Here is an 18519-nt window from a genome sequence, read left to right on the forward strand (position 1 = left end):
GTGAATTAACCACGCATCCGGCTGCTCACAGTTCTGATCGTACTGGGAACACTCTGAATCATGTGGCTGTGTATGTTAATTGGTTGCATGGTGTAGCCAGCTCACATGTGCATTGCATATGTGCCTGAAGATTAGTCGGGTATAAGAACATTGATTTGTGATGCAAAATAAAGCACGGTAATGCTTTGTGTTGCTTTCTCTAACTATAGAATGGTTTCTCTCCCCACCCTTTAAAGATGCATTGTTTTAGAGAATACATTCCACTTTGTAATAGAATATAACAGTATAATATATTTTTGCAAATCATGAAAAATTGCTTTTTTGTAAATACGTGAAGTTGTCTGCATTGTCTAATAATATGCAAGTTGGTACATTCTGAGAACAGAAGGTAGTCCTGCTTTGGGATTTTATTATTTTTGGTCTCACAAGTGAAAATTTGTTCTTCCCAGCAGTGACTATCCTTCATCGTAGTGGAGGCGTAGCCTGGAATGGAGATGTAGCCTCGTGGTTAGCACAGTGGGCTGCAAACCAGGGTTCAAATCCCCCTGCTGCTCCTTGTGACCTTGGGCAGGTCCTATCACTCTTTATTGCTCCAGGGACAAACTTAGATAATTAGCCCACTGGGGACAGGGAATATCTTCAGTATCTGAATGTATTCAGTTTGTTTTATTTATGTAATTTATATTCAGTCTTTTAATCAAGGCATTTGTTTGTCCCTTGTGGATGATTATCCTTTACACATTTTTATTTAATTTAATTTTTTTAGGTGCAAACTTTAGTAATAAAGAAACAAAAGGGTGGGGTGGGGGATGGGAGAGTGGCATTTGTACAGAAATTCGATCCCGTGATAGAGCGTGCATTCTGCTTTTGAGAAGCTGCATGATATCAGAATCTTTTATAACACCTCTTTCCACAAAGTCAGCAAGTTTAATTCTAGAAACTCCACCTGCATTTTTTTTTTTTTTACAGCTCTAGTGTTGCATGTGAACCATGCTGGATGTAGTTACTTTCATCTCAAATAATCATGCACTTCCTGGAAAAAAAATGTATCTGTTTATAATGAATGCACTCTGAGCTGTGTATTGATTTTATTTCACTGCTGGCATAAATGATACTGTCTTAAATGTGGTAGTTAAAACAATAAAAATCTTGGTTAAAAAAAAGTTCCCAAGATAACGGGTGCCTTCCTAACCTTTTTCAAATGTTGCTGCTGCCTTCTGATATGTAGTTCGTTGGTGAATTGATTAGTTAAGCACATGGAGCTGTATTTTGGATTTTACATTTTAGAGGCATGGAGTGTTTAATGTGGGAAGTGGATGTAGTAATGAATGGAAATTGAAATGCACGACTCTGTGTGAAATTCTTTTGGAGGGAAAAATTATACGGATGTATGTCATTATCTAGATCTATCTTTAGATATATATATATATATATATATATATATACACATACATATACACACACACACACACAGATATTTTTAAAGGTTTTATACTCGGGAGGCCAGCTTATATAAATAGTAATTGCATTTTGTTTTTGTCACCTCTATGAGAAGAAAAAAACTAGTTGAGAATGGGAGAATATTGAAACTGGGTAGCTTGTATGTTCATGTGATAAATAATAAAACAAAATATGGTGTTATACACTGTATTAATATAGGCTTTTTATCCAAGAGATGCAGTCTCTAAATTCAGACCTGTATTCATTCTTGTGCTCAGATTTGCGGTTTCTCCATTACTTTTTGTGAGGAAAAGAAATGCAGAAAGACAGCACAAAGCAGGGAGAAACCGTGCCCTGAAGTGTTCTGTTGGCCTGGTTTCGAAATATCATTGAGGAGGTGGGGGTGGGGGGAAAGGGGAATTTTAGGTTTTTTTTTTTTTTTGTGGAAAATCTGCGCCAGATTTCTCAAGAAGATCATCTCCGTATTCTTCCTAATAAAGAAGACTGACGTGGTGGAGAGCCAGACCCACCTCATTTGAATAAATTGTACATCTTCATTTCTTTTCAAAACAAAATAGGCTTTTTTTTTTTTGGAATTAATTTAAAAATGGACAGGGCATGAAATTGTTCTTGACAGTTTTGCGGTAAGGTGGAGGAGTGTATATTTCATCCTCTCTAGCAATCTCTAGTGTGACGCATTCCTCTTTTGGAGTGACTTGCTGCTACCTTGGCTTCCAGTTCTATTAAATCCCAATAGTTATTCTTGTTTTTAACACCTCTTTAGAGCAAATAAAATGGTTAACTTCTAATAGATTTATTTGTCTTACTGCAGGGTGAGGTGTACTAAACAATTGTTTTTTTAAATAATTAAAAATACTGACTAAATACTGCACTAAAGATAGCCCTTAAGACTGGGCTATCGTTTAGTGCAAATGAAATCTCTGCTGGTGCGTTTCCTTTCTAATCATGTTTTGTTAAACTTTTACACCTGGAGGAAAACTGCGCAAATAAAGTAGAGTTCTGTGCAAAACATGTAAAATTATGTGCACAATATTTACAAATTCTTCAAAATTTTGCATTCATTATATGTCAAAATAACATGATATAATTATTGTCTTTGCATATTAATGTAAAATGCAGTGCAGAAGAAAAGATGCTAAAATGTTTTATGCAGATTTCTGCTAGGAGTACTTTAAAAATACATTATAAGGTCTAGCTACTCCTCCGCTTCAATCCCCTCGATTCTCCTTCACATGTCTTTCTCATGTGCTCACACACCTTCTTCTTCAGACGTTTACCCTCAAATCATATCTCTTTCCTACCTATCAGACTAAAACCTCCAGCATGCTCTTTCCCACTCGACACCCCACCTAGTCCCAGATCTCTCCTCTATCCACCAAACAACCTCCATCCCTCTCACCCCACGTTCAAACCCCATCAGCTCGTTCTCCTTTCCTCCTCCCATACCTGGATCAACACCCACCTCACAGTGCTTTCTCCCCCTTCCTTCCCCCTCCCCGCCAGGCTCAACATCCAACTCTAAGCATTCTCTCCCCTTCCTTTCCCCCACCAAAGGCTTAGTACCCACCTCTCTCTCTTCCTCTCCTCCACCACAGGCTCAACATCTGTATCCCATGTTTCTTCCCTATATCTCTCCCACCCCCTACATCTATCTCTTCCTTTCTCTCCTCTTTTCCACAGGCTCAATACCGACCTCTCCATATCTGTCTCTCCCCCTCACTCCCTCCCCCATCCCAACCTAGGCTCAACTTCCCTCCGTCTTCTCCTCCCCCCATGCCCCAGGCTCAATCTTTCTTCCAACAGGCTCAGCCCCTCTCCCACCTTCACTTCAGTCTGCTGTTGGGGGTGTTGCCCCTTTTAAACCTGCCAGTTTCATTGTCACCACTTTCCTCAGCCTCTAAAGAGGAGAGGCCCTGGGACAGCTTTAAAAGCTTTAAAAACAAACAAAAAAAATCCCCCAAACAAAACCTTCAGAAGGTGACCAGCTTCCTGAACAGCTTGCTCTGACATGGGAGAGGGTCAACCAGCTGCCGGCACTTGCAGCAGAATTCAGAGCCAGCGGTGGTGACTGAGTTGGGCTCGGGGGCTGAGCAGGCTAAGTAAGTGCCTGAACAGTGGGGGCAGTATGAAAGAGAGAGAAATAGTTTGGGCATGAAGGAGACTGCATCCTTGGTTTCCTATCTGGCACAGACCCATGCGCTGGCCTCCTACTTCATTCTGCTGAGGGTCCAGCTCTGCTTTTAGGACTAATTCTGCATGCAAAATATAAAATTCTGTCCAGGTGGGAACATTTTCGTGAATTCTGCCTTGCACAGTTGTACAGAATTCCCCCAGGAGTAAATCTTTTCACGAAAGGTGTGGAGGGCAAGTGTCTTCAATTTTCACAAGGTTCTTTGTAATTGTCACCACCCAGTTGAATACATTTCAGTATTTCTCGGGGTCTGTTATTAAGCAGTGAAAGAGACTGAGTGCGTCTCTATGTATTTACTTCAGAATGAGGCGGCGTCTTTATTTACATTTTCAGCAGTTTTTTTTTTGCTGTCAGAAAGGAGGCACGAATCAGTCAGCTATACACTTTTCTGGCCACCTGACCCACCTCTGAACTGTCCCACCCCTTCCCCCAGCAAGAGTAACATCTACACAGACAACAGCGTTTTAAGTGAACATTTTATGTTAGAAATGCATGCCTGCAGCAAAATGCTTTACATTAACAAACAATACACCAACAATACTGTTTTTGATGAACCATCTCAGTAAATCCCCGCAAACTAAACTATGCACCCCACATTTTCACCAGAGGCTGTTGGCTTCATCTCCTCACTGCACCAATGAATGCAATGTGGAGTTAAGGGAACTTAGTCCCTCGTGATAGCTGTATGGGTAAGCCATAGAAGTCCCGCCTCTTCGATGAATGGGCGAGATGTGTCCATCAGAAGCCCCCCACCCCCAGTTTCTTCTCATCTCTGGTGCCAACCAGTGCTTGCACTATTCCATGATAGTCAGTCCTACCACATCTGTTGAACATCGGGTGTGGCTAGACCGTCACTGGCATTGTTAGGCCTCCTCTAACTAAAGCCTATAGATAACTGGGCTACGAAATAAGCCTATCTAGACCTATTCGAGTCCCAGCTCCTTCACCATTTGCCTTAGGTTTATGTCATAGCCCATCAGGTTGCTCAAAACTGCTAATACGATTGATGAAAGACAAAACTTCCCTTTCCCCTCCCATCTTGGAACAGAATCTCAAGCCCTAGAGTGAGATGGATGGGAAGGTCTGATGCAAGGTAAGATGGCAGGACAGCTGGCAATTGGCCTAAATAGGCTCCTAGGTCATTGGCTCGCCCCTGATGTTACCCCCTCCCCCAATAGCAATTTACGGAGCTGATGAGAGGAAGGATCTCTTGCTGCACACGGCCAACTATTGCAGCGGTATGTGGCTCGTCTTGCTCCCTCCCACCCATTTGTTGGGGGGGGGGAAGAAATGGGCTGGCCACATAGCAGTGGTCATGTTAGGTTTTGTCAGGCCATGGGAGCCAGATAGTATGGTTGAGTCATGGCCTTGGGTCTGGTGAAGCTTGCTGGAGCCCACCTCATGTGTTGTAAGTTATTTGCAAATTTGTATTACTAATTACCCTGCCACTGTGTGTATTTCATTATAGCAGATAAAACTAGTTTGTTTAAAACTAGATTTTGCATGGCTCTTTAGCTTTTGAATGAGTTTAATTCCTGTGCTAAAAATTTAACACACAAAAAGCGATTACTACATTATCCTTGAAGACCGGAGTCTCAAGATTGTGGTTCCCTAACATACAGATTTGAAAAATAGTGTTTGAAACTACACGGCTCATCATTTAAGTCCTTCCCCTTCCACCCCATTTGATCTCCTGTAGAAAAATACCAGTTACTGAGCAAGGCTCTTAATAAATGTGTGACTTGAAAAATGTTCCCTTGCATCCCACTTGCTTTATTTTGTATGCAGACGTTTGCACTGGTACAGTTTACTCTCTTAGTTGACTGTTGAGAGAATTGTAGCTTATTTAGAAGTAAAAGTTAGAGTAGCAGAAGAACGGAGGGGAGAAGGAGAAGGGGCTTGCTGATTATAGGAAGATGTTCTATTAAGTGCATGTGGCACAATTTTGGAAAATGGGGCCCAGGATGCATGGCATTAAAAACAAAAAAAACCCCATAACTTTTACACATTGGTACACAGCATGAACAAACAGCAAAGTGGTAGAAAATAGATTTTTTTTTTTTTTAGAAACAATTGCAAAAAAAAAAAAAAAGAGATTCTACTGTAAATCTTTTTTGCTTATCTGTGAAAATGAAAACCACCTGAAATGGCTTGTGTGCAGTAGGAGGAGAAAGGGAGCATTGCCCTGGAATTAGCTGGGTAATAGCCATTCATTGTTTCCCAGCTGTTGGGCATTTCTAGTACCTGTGAAAGTACAAGGTTTTTATCCCACCTTCATCAATCCCCTGTTTCAGAGTGAACAGTGCAGGCCTTTTATTGGTTTTAATGTATGTTTTCCTTTGTGATGGATGAACGGAGGTTTTATTTATTTTTTTTTGTTGTTGTTTTTGTTCGGAAGAATAAGATTCTGCAAAAACTGGCAGCCTCTGCCTTTCTCTTTCTCTCTCTCTCTCTCTTTTTTTTTTCCCCCCTCAAAACCAAAGAGTGGATTTTGCTGCAAGATATCTGACCAAGAGGGATGAGTTTTGGTCTTGGCTCACTTATAGTTAAGATAAATTCAGGGAAAATAAATGAGTATGAGTTTAACTCTTTTGAATCTTGACCTCCTGAGTTTGGATCCAGAATGCGCTTTCAGGGGAGTTCCTTTCTTACTGGAAGCATGTCAGATTTGTGTATGGATGACAACGCAAAGGGAAAGCTGTGTGTGGTGAGAAGAATGACAGTCTATCTGCAGAAGTCCCACGAGAGGTCCGTTTCAGAGAGATTTTCTGGGAGGTTCTTTTGTCCATGAATTATTTAGGTTAAAGTCCGAACAGTAATAATTCCTCAGCCCACTGAACTTTCTCGGTTTTATTGTTTCTTTAAAGTTGAACACCAAAAGGAAGTAATGGCTCGTACCTTTACCAAGCTATGCTGTTGACTTTAGTAAAACACAAGTACAAAGATGTTCATCATGAATTAAGTTGGCATAAATATTTATGTTTAAAAGTATCTGAATTTTCACAATATCAAGGAGGGGAACAAAGACTCTTTTGTTTACCAGACACCTACTGAGGCACGTGTTGAAGTCTTTCAGTTCAAATGCGCTTTCGTGATTTGGAATGATATACTTCATTGACGAAAACGTTATTGCATGTTTTCTTGAGCCGAATGGCAGTTTATGAAATGCTCAAAGCGAATTATTGAAAGTGCTTTCTTAAAAGATTTCTAAGACACAGGAAACATAACTGCTTGATGACTCTTTTGAATTAAAATCTGCATGTTAGTAAACTGAATATAATGAATGAGGCAGGAAACAAATGTATAAATTATATACATGTGTGTGTGAGAATTTTTTTTTTTTTAATTGGAAGTGTTAAACTGTGTTCTAAGACAATTAACTAGGCTGGCCAAGGGAATGTGACTCTGTGATCATTGGCAGTATATGAAGGTAGAGTGAGATTTTTCAGCACATTGAGTGGCAAGGCTTCTATTTATTTGTAGAAGAGAGCATGTTTTCCAAAGGAAACGTGCCCTTAGATTCAAGCTTTACTAACTGAAAACAAGAACACCTGAAAACATAAGTGATCCCCTTTCTTTCCCTCTTCAAACTGACTTTAGAAAGTGATTTTAAAATGGGGGAGGCATTGGGGGCAGCTTGAAGGTGTTTTAAGAAATGGAATCCCGTGGAGCTTGGGCTATCCATAAGGGTAGATCTTTGCTTTGGGGGAAGGAAGCGGTCCTATGGTAAAGAGAGGACGTCTGCTGCTAGTGGACAAAACCCTGAGATCAGCTCCTTAAGCATGGAGACATTTGTAAGGCACATTCGGTTGCACAAAGTACAGGGTTCCTATTAATCCCTTTTAGTTTTGTTTGAATGAAGTACCTTCTTTATTTCATAAAATCACACTCCATGCGTTATTGTTTGTTTGTGTGTGTGTGTGTAAGGGGGTGGGGTAAATTTTTTTGGGTTTGGTTTTGTCACCGAATAAATATCTTCCTGATAGATGCATAGGATGTTTTACTTTCTGAAGCTACTTTAAAAAAAATATATATATACAAAATGCTTCACACTATTGTTCCACTTTAACTTCATTGGTCAAATTAGTCAGAAAATACAAATCCTTTCTTAGGTTCTTATCCAAGGGGACCCAGTAGGGAAAATATTCTGTATCCTAGGAACCCATTTATGAATTAATACAAAACAATAATGATTTGTTTATGGACTGTTTTAATGACTGTTTTCAGAAACAATCCTTACCTACGGGTCTAAATTATAGCTTGGTTTATGGATAGCTAGAATACAAGGAGTGTGAAGTCCTATCCATGCGTGCCATTTTGTGTTGCCTTTTTCCTGAGATCTCTATCATGTAAAGGTCTGTAAAATAGTTTGTGTTCTCAAATGTAAAAACCTATAGACATTTACAACAGCCTTATAGAGAGGGGGTTACAATTATAGGCACAGTGGAAATGGCTTTCGTTTTCAGCTTTGCCAGCTTGCTTTGTGGGAAGAATTTCCATATCTGCTTTTCTGTCATGAACATTTTATAGGCATAAATTGTCTTTGGATATTTACATTGGTTTGGGTATTCAAACCTGTGCTTTAAGAAAGAAGAGCTAAAAAAACAGGATGTGCTGCTGGATGGTAATCAGCTGTAAGGAAAAGTCATAGGTGGACGGGACTAATTATTATTATTTTTTTTAACAGTATGAAATGCATGGTAAGATGAAACCACACGATTCACTGGTAGTAGTACTGTTAATAGTGCTAATATTGGGGCTGTGAAGAGCAGCCAGATATTTCTGTTATTTTAGTTTTGACAGCATGGAAGCCTGAGGTGTTCGCCCGTTTTTACTTCAGTGTTCAAGTATGCACTGGTGCATCATTAATCATAGGAAATGCAAAAATAAATATTATAGTCCTCGATTTTTTTTTCTTGTGAATATTTACATTTCCTTTACTTTTTTTTTTTTTAAATGTATACGCAGTTGGGATATTTGGGTAACACCCCCAAACCTTATTTTTTTTCCCCTTTTCAACAAGGAGGTATAGTATAAAATTGCTGCAGTCTTCATATGAATTGCTTTCTTTTAAGGCAAATTTTTACATTTACATTTGTTTGGAGGAGAATTAAAAAGAAAGGCCAAGTTGCAATACATAGTGACTTAGCTCAGCCCCCAAAACAATATTTTAGACCACCAGTGTATAAAATTAAAAGCACATGGATGCTGAAGCAGTCAGAAAGAGTTGTAATTGATTAGAGCTGCCTGGAAGTATTGAAATGCCGCATGGGTGTGATTTGTGAATGGGTTCTATTCAATAAAGATTAATCCTCTATGCTTGATAAAATCTTAGTGCCTCCCAAAGATTTACTTTCCACCTTCTCTCTCTCCCCCCCCCCCCCCTTTTTCCAGTTTCACTGTTAACTATTTCGGTGTTCTTGTAACAAACTGAGACTTTTTTTTTTAAACCTTTACTGATAATTTTTCCCCTCTCCCTGCCATGATTGATTTAAAAATTAGGATCTTCAGTGATTAAGAGAGAAAATGCTAAACATATTGATATTTGGCACTTTAAAAGTACTTAAAAGGTACTGTCACAGTGTAACTGTGTATATTTCATGCTTTTGTCTGCTATTAGAGCTCTGCTGAAGGGAAAAGCCGCTTTAACAGGAAGATGAAAGCAGAGAAGTCCTTATAAAAATGTATTTTAGATTATATGCATTGTTTTTAAATGCCTTCTTTTTGCAAGAATACTCAACAAAAAAGTTTAGAAAAGAAATGATAAATTGCCTAGTTAGTTCAAATTTTTCAAAACACATTTTGGCAACAGAGGTCTGATATGTTTGTGCATCTTTTCCTCTCCTTAATGCTCTGTAGTCTATACATCGTATCATCTAGAAAACTGACTTAGTATGAATGTGTTACTAATGATTTTTTTTTTCAGCGTGTGGTATTACAGACCAGGGTCATATCCCACTTTTTGTTGGGACTGTTTTGTTACTTTACAGTTTAATTTCCTTTCCTTAAATACTGCCTCTTGTCCCATACATAATACTAAAGGATCTCTGTACTGGGTAGGATTGATGGGTAACTTGGAACAGAATCCTGCAGTAGCTGCCTTGCTTCTCTGTACAATGTACTTGTTTTTTTCATGCAGGTTTGGTGTCTTTTGGTTCTCTAGTTTTTCTTATCCTGAACCATGTGTAACGTGGGAACTTCATAAATTTGGAAAGGTTTTGTTTTCTGCTCAGGTATATTTGAAAATAAAGCATAAATAAAAGTTGAAAAGGTTTCCTGGACAGGCAGATGTGTACAAGAAGCCCCATGGTCTATTGGCCTCTCTAGTCTAGGCGCGCTCTTATCTGATTTGGGACACAAGCTCTTCAATAGAATTTTATTTCAGTAGATCTTGCACCGTCCCTCCCAGCTTCCAGTGCTTTTGAATTTTTCAGGGCCAGTTAAAGCAAAAACGTCTTCTCACGGGATTCATCACAGCTTTAAAGTGTATTAAAACACTGGACACCGAATAAAGTTATTTCAGAAGAAGCAAGAGGGAGCGGTAGAATTTCATGCCATTTTTAATTTAAGACATAGTGTCTAAATCGGTGAGTTTCTAAGCAGTCGTGTTAAACTGGTATGCTATCAGCACTTTCCCAGTGGTCTAGAACAGGTAAATTGAGCAGTCTCAGGCTGAGGTATATTATGACAATTTTAGTCAACTGAATTTCTTCTAATCTCTTTTGGAAGTTGAAGCAAAATTAAAAACAAAAACAAACCAAAAAGTTCCTATATATGTAAATTGTATTTCCTGTTGTAAACACAGGGATAATGTGGTCTGGCAGCGATTAGGCTATGCTGTATTAACATGGCATATTTTGGGCAGAATTCTTCCTAGTGTCACACTTGTGTCTTTCTTTTTTTCTTTTTTGTTAATGTTTTTTTACCTGCAGGGTTGTGACCGTGTTCAGACATTGTCTGATATTTACATTTTCTTATGGTAAAGAGACTTGGTGCTCCCTGACCCCTCAAGCATGCAACTCCCCTTTTCCCTCTCCAGTTTAATTGTTGCTCGTTGACTCGCTGCACATTCAAGTGCTGAAATGAAGAGCAGCCAATTGCGGTGCACGAGGGGGGGGGGGGGGGAGAGGGCTGGAGACTGCTGGCGGTGGCTAGTTTTAGTCTACAGGCAAACTGGCATCTTCCTAGCATCTTCCTTTAAGCATAGAATTGGAGGGGGGGGGGGGGGGGGGGAAAGGAAAGAAAAGTTAGCCAGTTGGGTGACACAAGCTTGGCGTATGGTGGACAGACAGCATGGAAAGACTGTTGTAAGTGCTCAAAATCTATTTGTCATGATGCTCTGTGAGAGGATGAGGCAGATAATGCGTGGAGGCAGACCGACCTCCTCAAGAAATGGCTCAGAGTGAAGTCAATGTTTTACAAGGAAGGACGATCCAGATCAAAAAGATTTACCCCCCCCCCCCCCCAATTCTTCAGATATTAGTAAAAAGAAAATCCAATGAATTACTGGCAGCTGCTTTTGCCCACTCTTTCCATTATGGAGAAATTACTGGTAGTGTCTGGTAGGATGCTCTTCAAACTACCTTTGACAAGTCTGCTAAGCGAGGGAACCATATGATAACATAGAATGGATATGCTTGTACGAATGTATGTATGTCTCATTATATCTCATCTGTCTCTCTGATCTATACATGTGGATTGCTATTCAATCTGTGTATGTGTGTGTATATATAGATATCTATCTATCTATATATATATATATACACACATACACACCATATAATGTAACGTCTGTGTTGAGTTATTTATATGAATTCTTGGAGACATTTTAAGACATCTGTGTTTACTGTTCCCAATATTCCAGCCAATATTTGGCAGCACACCATTAAAGTGCTTTGCTGTAAAATCTGCTTCTAAAGTATAACTTTATCCATTTTTGTCGATTTCTAGTCTGCTTTTTTTTTTTTCTCCCCCCCCTATGAAAGACAGTTTAGGTGTGGAAGTTTTCATGTACCACCTTAAAAAATAATTGTTTAGTATAGCAGTAATGTTAACTGAATTCTGTTTCTTGCAATTTCTTTCTCTTAAATGAGAAGCGGACATGTTTTCGTAATAGTGTGCGTGAATTGTTTCGGTTTTAATGCCGGGGATGTATAGTAGGCAGAATTTATCAGCTTTGACAGGCACCATGGACAGAAATGAATTTGGGGTTTGTTTTTTTTGGGGGGGAGGGGTAATTTTTAGCTAACTTTTCCTAAGATAGAGGGGAAATATATTGTTAGGCAGAGAGAGAGTTCGGCTGCATGTTGAAAGGAGCTGATGAGACTAGTTAAAAGCCCAAGCTGATTGCTTTTCCATGGACCTGGCCTGCAATACCCGGCTTTTCACCTGATGTCCCTCTCAAATTCTGTCCATGTGTTTGCTTTAGTTTCTAGCTAATCCAGGGCTCTTGAGGATTTTGCAGGACAGTGGCACAGCGCTGTTTTCAGCTGGAGGTGATATTCCACAGTCTCACGGGCTAGTGTGGGGAAAGTAGTGCAGAGAGCGCACCTACTGTCTTGTCACAGTGGTAGATTGCAAATTTGTGGTTTTTGTGGATCTTTTCATTCTACAGACTGTGTTCTGCCTTGTTCTGTTTATAGTAGCATGGTCATACTGTATGAATAAAACTCTCTTCTATTTAAATAAGCAGAGCATACATTTTGACAGGTTTATCTCCTAGCGATTAGCTTAGTGATCTTTTCAATAAATGAGTAAAAAAAACACAAAACTGTCAAACTTACCCCAAAAGAAGTTTTGCTGACACGGTGCTACTGAGCTGAAAAGGCTGTTTGATGCCATATTCCTTCTTTTGCTTGTGGTGTTTTTTTTTTTCTTTCTCCTCAAACAGATCTCCTCTCTTCTGATGTAAATACTCCTTGAAGTCTTAAACTGAAAATAAAGACCAAAGCCAGAGCCAGTTTTACTTTTTCACTCATCCCCAGGAGTACATAGACTTTTTTTTTTTTTGGTCTAGTTAAATTTTGTAGTGCTGGTAACAAGCAAAAAGCAAAGAAACAAAACAAAGCCAGCTAAAACTGGGAATGAACAAATATTTGAAAGAATTGCTATTACTGCATATGCTGTGGTTTAGAGAGCACTTACTGACTGCCTTGGTCTCGGTGGCTGGTAGTGACCTGCGGAGATTAACCATTTAAAAACCAGAGGCTTCTTGCTGTCCTCTTGGAGAAAGTTTGCACCGCACTTGTGGTTCTGTGGTTGTTTGTGAGGCGAATGAAGCATTCACACAATCCAAAAAAGCAAAAGCTTTAAAACTCCTTTTTTTTTTTTGCAAGCACTGTTACTGGAGAGAGAAAATCATGTGGTTTGTGACATCACAGTACTCCAAGTGGGACTGCCTTCCTTCCACTGTGGCTTTTTTTTTTTTTTTTTTTGACAAAAGGCCCGTGGTAAGGCCTTTCCTGGCATTTAGAAGGCTATAGCTTTTTAATTTTTCTGACTCATGAGGATTTGGAGAGAGCACAAGTGCTGTAAGAGCCCAAACTCCTGTACAGTTTAAAGCATATGGACAGCAGAACTCTCTGAAGCTAAGGTTCCCTCATTCCCCCACCCCCCCTTACCCCACCCCCGTCTCCTTAGCTCATTATTGTGTCTTCGGAAGAGTGAGCAAGACTGGCACAAATGTTTGTGCGAAATTCCGAACAACCGTGTTGATCTATAATAATTTACATCTTTTGGATTGTATCTTGAACCGGGGTCTGCTTCATATTTGCTGGGGTGGTTGGATTTCTTCTGTTTTTCTTTTTTCTTCTTGTCTTCCTGTACTCGTGAATCTGTAACTCATTGTAGGAAACTTTACCTTTTGCCTAAGCTCTGGTAGCAGACTGCTTGCTAGGCTATGCCCTGCGCTGTAATTGGCTGTCATAGAAGTGCTAGTCTGGGGATTCCTTTACAAACCTTAAATCATGTCTGTCTACTGCAGCTTACGCACCTCCCGGGCTAGCTGGCAGTTTTTCTATAATGAAAATTAAATGCAGTGATTCATCAGTCTCTCTCTTTTTTTTTTTTTTCCACAATGTTACAAAAGCTCTATCGGACAGAAATAATAATTTAATGTTAGGAAAACAGTTTTTTTTTTTTGGGGGGGGGGAGATGTTGAGTGTCAAACAGAAATATGTTTTCAAAGAGAAGTACTGTAAAAATGATTGTAAATAGTAAAACGCATGTTCCTAAAGCATAGTAGGACCGAGGTAGCCTGCATTGATTATAGTTTCATGTCCACAGAAAAGGGTTAAGCTTCTGAGAATTTTTTTTTTTTTTTAATTTAACCATACATAGAATGCCTCATCTTTTTAGAATATAGTAAGCCATTTCATTCGGAGCTGCATTTAACACATTTTCGTTTGAAAGAAAATGAGTTTGCTATTTAAAATAATAATTAAAAAAAAATTACACATCTTTCTGCTTGATAATCTTTTTTGAGCTTTTGCAAGGCCAGGGGACAGTAGGTTAACAAAAACAATTTTTTTTTCTTTCTGATGGAGACTTTGAAATCCTAAAACATGGAGCATCTTAAGGAATAACTTGCCCAGACAGTGTGCATTAGTAACCTTGATTTGCTCATGCAGATTTGAAGCAAAATTAGAAACATATTTAAGAGACTGTCTTTTATGCCCCTATGGACCTGTGGCATAAGTAGATGCTATTATCTTGTTCGGCATGATTATATCTTACAGTCTGTACTGTAACACAAACTGCATTACGGTATAACCACAGTATAACACATTCTCTTCTTATTGCTTGTGCTGCCAATTAGAATCTTTTCCATGTTTCCAAATTTTGATAAATATTTATCACCATTTCAGACCATTTCTGTGTTGTTAATTCGGGGTGAATTAAATAATCGGAATATATTTTCACTATCCTGGTTAAAGGATTGATTTTAGATTCTTTAGTGTTTTATTCTAGGCAAGACCATGTGTCAACTATATTGGGCTACTTTATAGCTTTACCCTTTTTTTTTTTTTTAAATTCTGTTTTTGAGAAAAGTTATTCTAATTCTTTGTTTATTGGCTTGCCAAAATATTTGATGAAACTTTTACAATTAGTTCAGAACGCAGCTGTAAGAATGAATTTTGGCTTAAAATATGAGGGTGGGGAGGAGATGATAAATCTTATATGAAAGCTCTCCATTGGCTTCCAATTTTGCAACACTAACAATTTAAGCTGCTTTCTTTAGTACATAAAGCAATATATGGTGATTGCAGTTGTTTACCAAGCAAGGTATCTTTGTATGTACCAAATCATTCTCTATGTTCGCAAACTCATTATTGAGCATTCCCTCCAGTCAGGATTTTAGATTGCGACTTACGAGATCAAGAACAATTTCTATTGTAGATCTCAGTTGTGGAATATGTTGCCTTTGGAGTTACGTGTAGAGGTAGATTATAAAGCTTTTTGGAAAAAAATAAAAGCCCATTTGTTTCCATAGGCCTAGTCAGGTTGATGTCCACTATTGCTGTAAGTTATCTTGGATGTAGTCCCACTGATTTGATTATTTGATGGGCTGAGGTTTGTATTTTATTTATTGTATTCTAATGATGTATATTTTATGACGTGTATGTGATAAGTGTAATCCGCATTGAACATATAAGGATTTGCAAAATATAAGATTTTTTAGATAAAATAAATACAAGGTAATCAAACTTCAGCACCAGAAGAGTGTTTTGGATAACTGATAAGCCCAAAATTTACTGCACTCAGAAATGGATGTTATCCACAGTGCGTGAAATTGTCCAGGGGATGACTGCATGCTACCTCTACTCTAGGTGTATTGCCTTCCTTGAAGAAGTAATTAGTAAGACCATAATGACTGGAAGAAGTTAAACAGGTATTATAATAATGTAAACAGAGCACGGGGCATTTTTTTTTCCTAAAATCTTTATGGTACAAAACCATTTGGAAGGTTTTGTCCCTGCAGATTTTGGAAGATGAAATTGTAAGCAAAACATCCATGCAAATTCAGGGTTGATTTAATAAATTTAGCTGGTCTGGTAACAGTAAAGTGACTCCTAGTTCTTTATTACTGAATAAATTTGGAGAGCACAAATTTCAATTTAGTAGTTGAGTGTTAGGCAAGCAAACACATCAGAGTTTACTTCTAACTTGAGAATTGTGGTTTAATTTATTATATTAGTCTTACTCATTCGTATTGACCTTTTTGCCCCTTCTGAAAGATGATTTAAAGATCTACTTTTTTTTTTTTAAAATTATGGATTACGGTGATTAGAGCTGATTCAAGATGACTTTTTCATTCTGCCTCCTTTCTGCTTCTCTTGGAAATTAGTCTGCAGAGCGGCTGCCCTTTCTTGGTCTCAGGTACTCGGATCTCTATAATCCCATGTTGGGAGAAGGCCAGCACACTCCATCATAAAGAATGTTTCATTGGGGTCTGGTTGTACTTTAAATGTGATATTTTCTATGTTTAGTCTCCATTTCAGACTTTCTGTATGTCAAACATTTTCCTCCATTTTTTGGGGACTCATTAATTAATTACATTAAGAGATGTTTTCTTCAGAGGAACATATATAGTTGATTCCTGCCAATGGAACTCTCCCCTTTAAAATAAATAAATCAAATGCACTGTGTGACTAGGAAATGCAGCACCAGTTCCTAAAATTACTATGCATATAGAGCTGCTGTATACATTTACTTCACATCTTTAAAAATAAGTGACCAAGATGAACATTCACGCTTTGCATGTTTTTATTGTAGGGAAATCATCTTAACAATTTCAGAGTGAAATGCAAGATCAAAAATGATTCCTAGAGAATTACAAGTTGTGTAAATGAGTAAAACTTGGTGAAGCAATGCCTTTTTTTTTTTTTCTTCTTTATAGAATGGAAGCAGACGTGGATAGATGGAGGGCTGATGATGTTGAAAGGATGTGTCTATATTCGTGGCACAAAACGATGCATTAGGAAATATAAAATTGCATTTGTATGTCATACTAAACCACCACTAATGTTTCAAGTGGTACATAAGTATTTATCCTTGGAAATAGCCTGTGTGTGTGACATAGATGCATTCAGGAGGAATGTATCACTTCAAAAGTTAGATGTATCACTGAAAGTTAGTGGTGGTGGTGGCAGCATCAGCTTTGTCCCACTGTCTTGTCAGTGTGTATCAACCTTGTTCTGGAGGGACCACAGCTAGGGACGAGAGGGTAATTTCTCTTTCATGCCTGTTTAATATTTGACCTCTTTGTTGAGACTGCCAATTATATCCAAATTGTAATGGTGTTTGTTTCTTGTGATTTGGACACACCCCTGCTAGGAACTGGACAGGGATCACACATAAATTTCACATGGGCCACTGAACGGCCTTCAGAGGGTAATGAATTTTTGTCACTATTGACCTGAGCAGAATTTCAACTGGCCACTGACCTAGAGGTGAAAGGTCCTGTCATCTGAGATGTCTGGTGGTCCCGTTAAATGTTTTCATGAATCGTGAGCAGCAAAGCCACTAGTCCATGATTTAGTATTCATAGCAAATGAAAGAAACTATGTATTTATATCTTGCTAGTGTAGCAAGGTATCTTTTTGTTTTCCATGTAGGTTGCAGATTAGTCTTCCTAATATTCATTTGGACCATTTTAGAAGTGATTGTAGTTTTGTGTGCACACAAATACATTTATATGTTATAAAGTAACAGAGTTGTGCTTGAGGAGAAATATGAGATGTTTATAAAGTGCAAAATATCCTATGTTAAAACTTCAAGCTATATTGTTTCTGAATCTCCTTCTGTAATAGGTTTGGATTATTCCTCATAAATCCTGTATTGAAGGCAACAATTTAGTCTATCAGCTAACACAATGTCTGCTTTGGGATTTATGAGTTGTGTTTGTTTTTTTTTTTTCTGATTTACGTATTCCAGATACTTTTTATGGCTGTGGTACACTAGTTGCATATTTTAGTTAAGTTACTGGAAAATACATTGCACGGTTCATGTGTATAGGTTTTGCTTATTTTTTTAAAATTCAATATTATCATTATTGATTTGATAACTTACTAAAACAAACTCAGGATGTTGTAATTATTTTTCCCTGAAAGTAGTACTCTCAACATCTTTTTCTATTAGTTTAAAAAAACAAACTCCCCCCCCCAAACTCATATCATAACTACCAGACAATAAAAATATATATTCACTAGTGAGGCTGGCTGGTGGCTCAGTGACAGTGCTATATACTATCATGCAGTATATAAGCTTAGGCTTTTGCATAATCTGAAACCATTTTTACAGCCCTATGATTTATGCAATGGATAGATTCGGCATGTCCGGGGGGGCGTGTCGGCGGTCCGGGGGGGGGGGTGGCCGAGTACCCCGACACAGCGGCCTGTGTCGGGGCCTGGCCAGCTGGCGCGCGCAAGTTATCGAACAAGGTGGGGGGGGGGGATTTAGGTAGGGCCGGGGGGTGGGTTAGATAGGGGAAGGGAGGGAAAGGTGGGGGGGGGGACAAAACAAAGTTCCCTCCGAGGCCGCTTCGATTTCGGAGCGGCCTCGGAGGGAACGGAGGCAGGTTGCGCAGCTCGGCACGTGCAGGCTGCCGATTTTGCGCAGCCTTGCGCGCGCCAACCCCAGATTTTAAAAGATACGTGCAGCTATGTGCGTGGATTGCATCTGTTATTGTTGGTGCTTGTTGGATGCTGAAGGATGCCTGTATTCAACATGCTATTTGTTCTCTTGTTCTATGCTAAAATGCAATAAAAATTGTTTATAAAAAAAAAAAAAAAAAATCCGGCGTACTTTTGTTCGTGCGCGCGCTGTTTTTTAAAATGTACCCCAATGTGTGGCAAGCACTGGTCTTT

The 18519-nt window shown here is 38.8% G+C and overlaps 2 protein-coding genes across 7 annotated transcripts in view; one reads left to right on the forward strand and one right to left on the reverse strand.

Moving 5' to 3' along the window:
* RUNX2 (RUNX family transcription factor 2) overlaps nt 1-13078 on the reverse strand; it is a 345580-nt gene extending 332502 nt beyond the window's left edge. For 2 of the 3 annotated variants that reach the window (XM_029596079.1, XM_029596078.1), the window contains exons 1-2: nt 12797-13078; nt 12436-12583 (exon numbers count right to left, since the gene is read on the reverse strand). In XM_029596079.1, the coding sequence (XP_029451939.1) occupies nt 12436-12583; nt 12797-12934 (286 nt within the window). In that variant the 5' untranslated portion in view covers nt 12935-13078. The remainder of the gene's footprint in view (nt 1-12435; nt 12584-12796) is intronic. The other variant, XM_029596077.1, reaches the window with a different exon arrangement.
* The window catches only part of SUPT3H (SPT3 homolog, SAGA and STAGA complex component), a 1115145-nt gene that overhangs the window by 63352 nt on the left and 1033274 nt on the right, over nt 1-18519 (forward strand). The gene's annotated exons all lie outside the window — the stretch shown is intronic.

The sequence above is a fragment of the Rhinatrema bivittatum genome, chromosome 3, assembly GCF_901001135.1.
Source record: "Rhinatrema bivittatum chromosome 3, aRhiBiv1.1, whole genome shotgun sequence".
NCBI lineage: Eukaryota > Metazoa > Chordata > Amphibia > Gymnophiona > Rhinatrematidae > Rhinatrema > Rhinatrema bivittatum.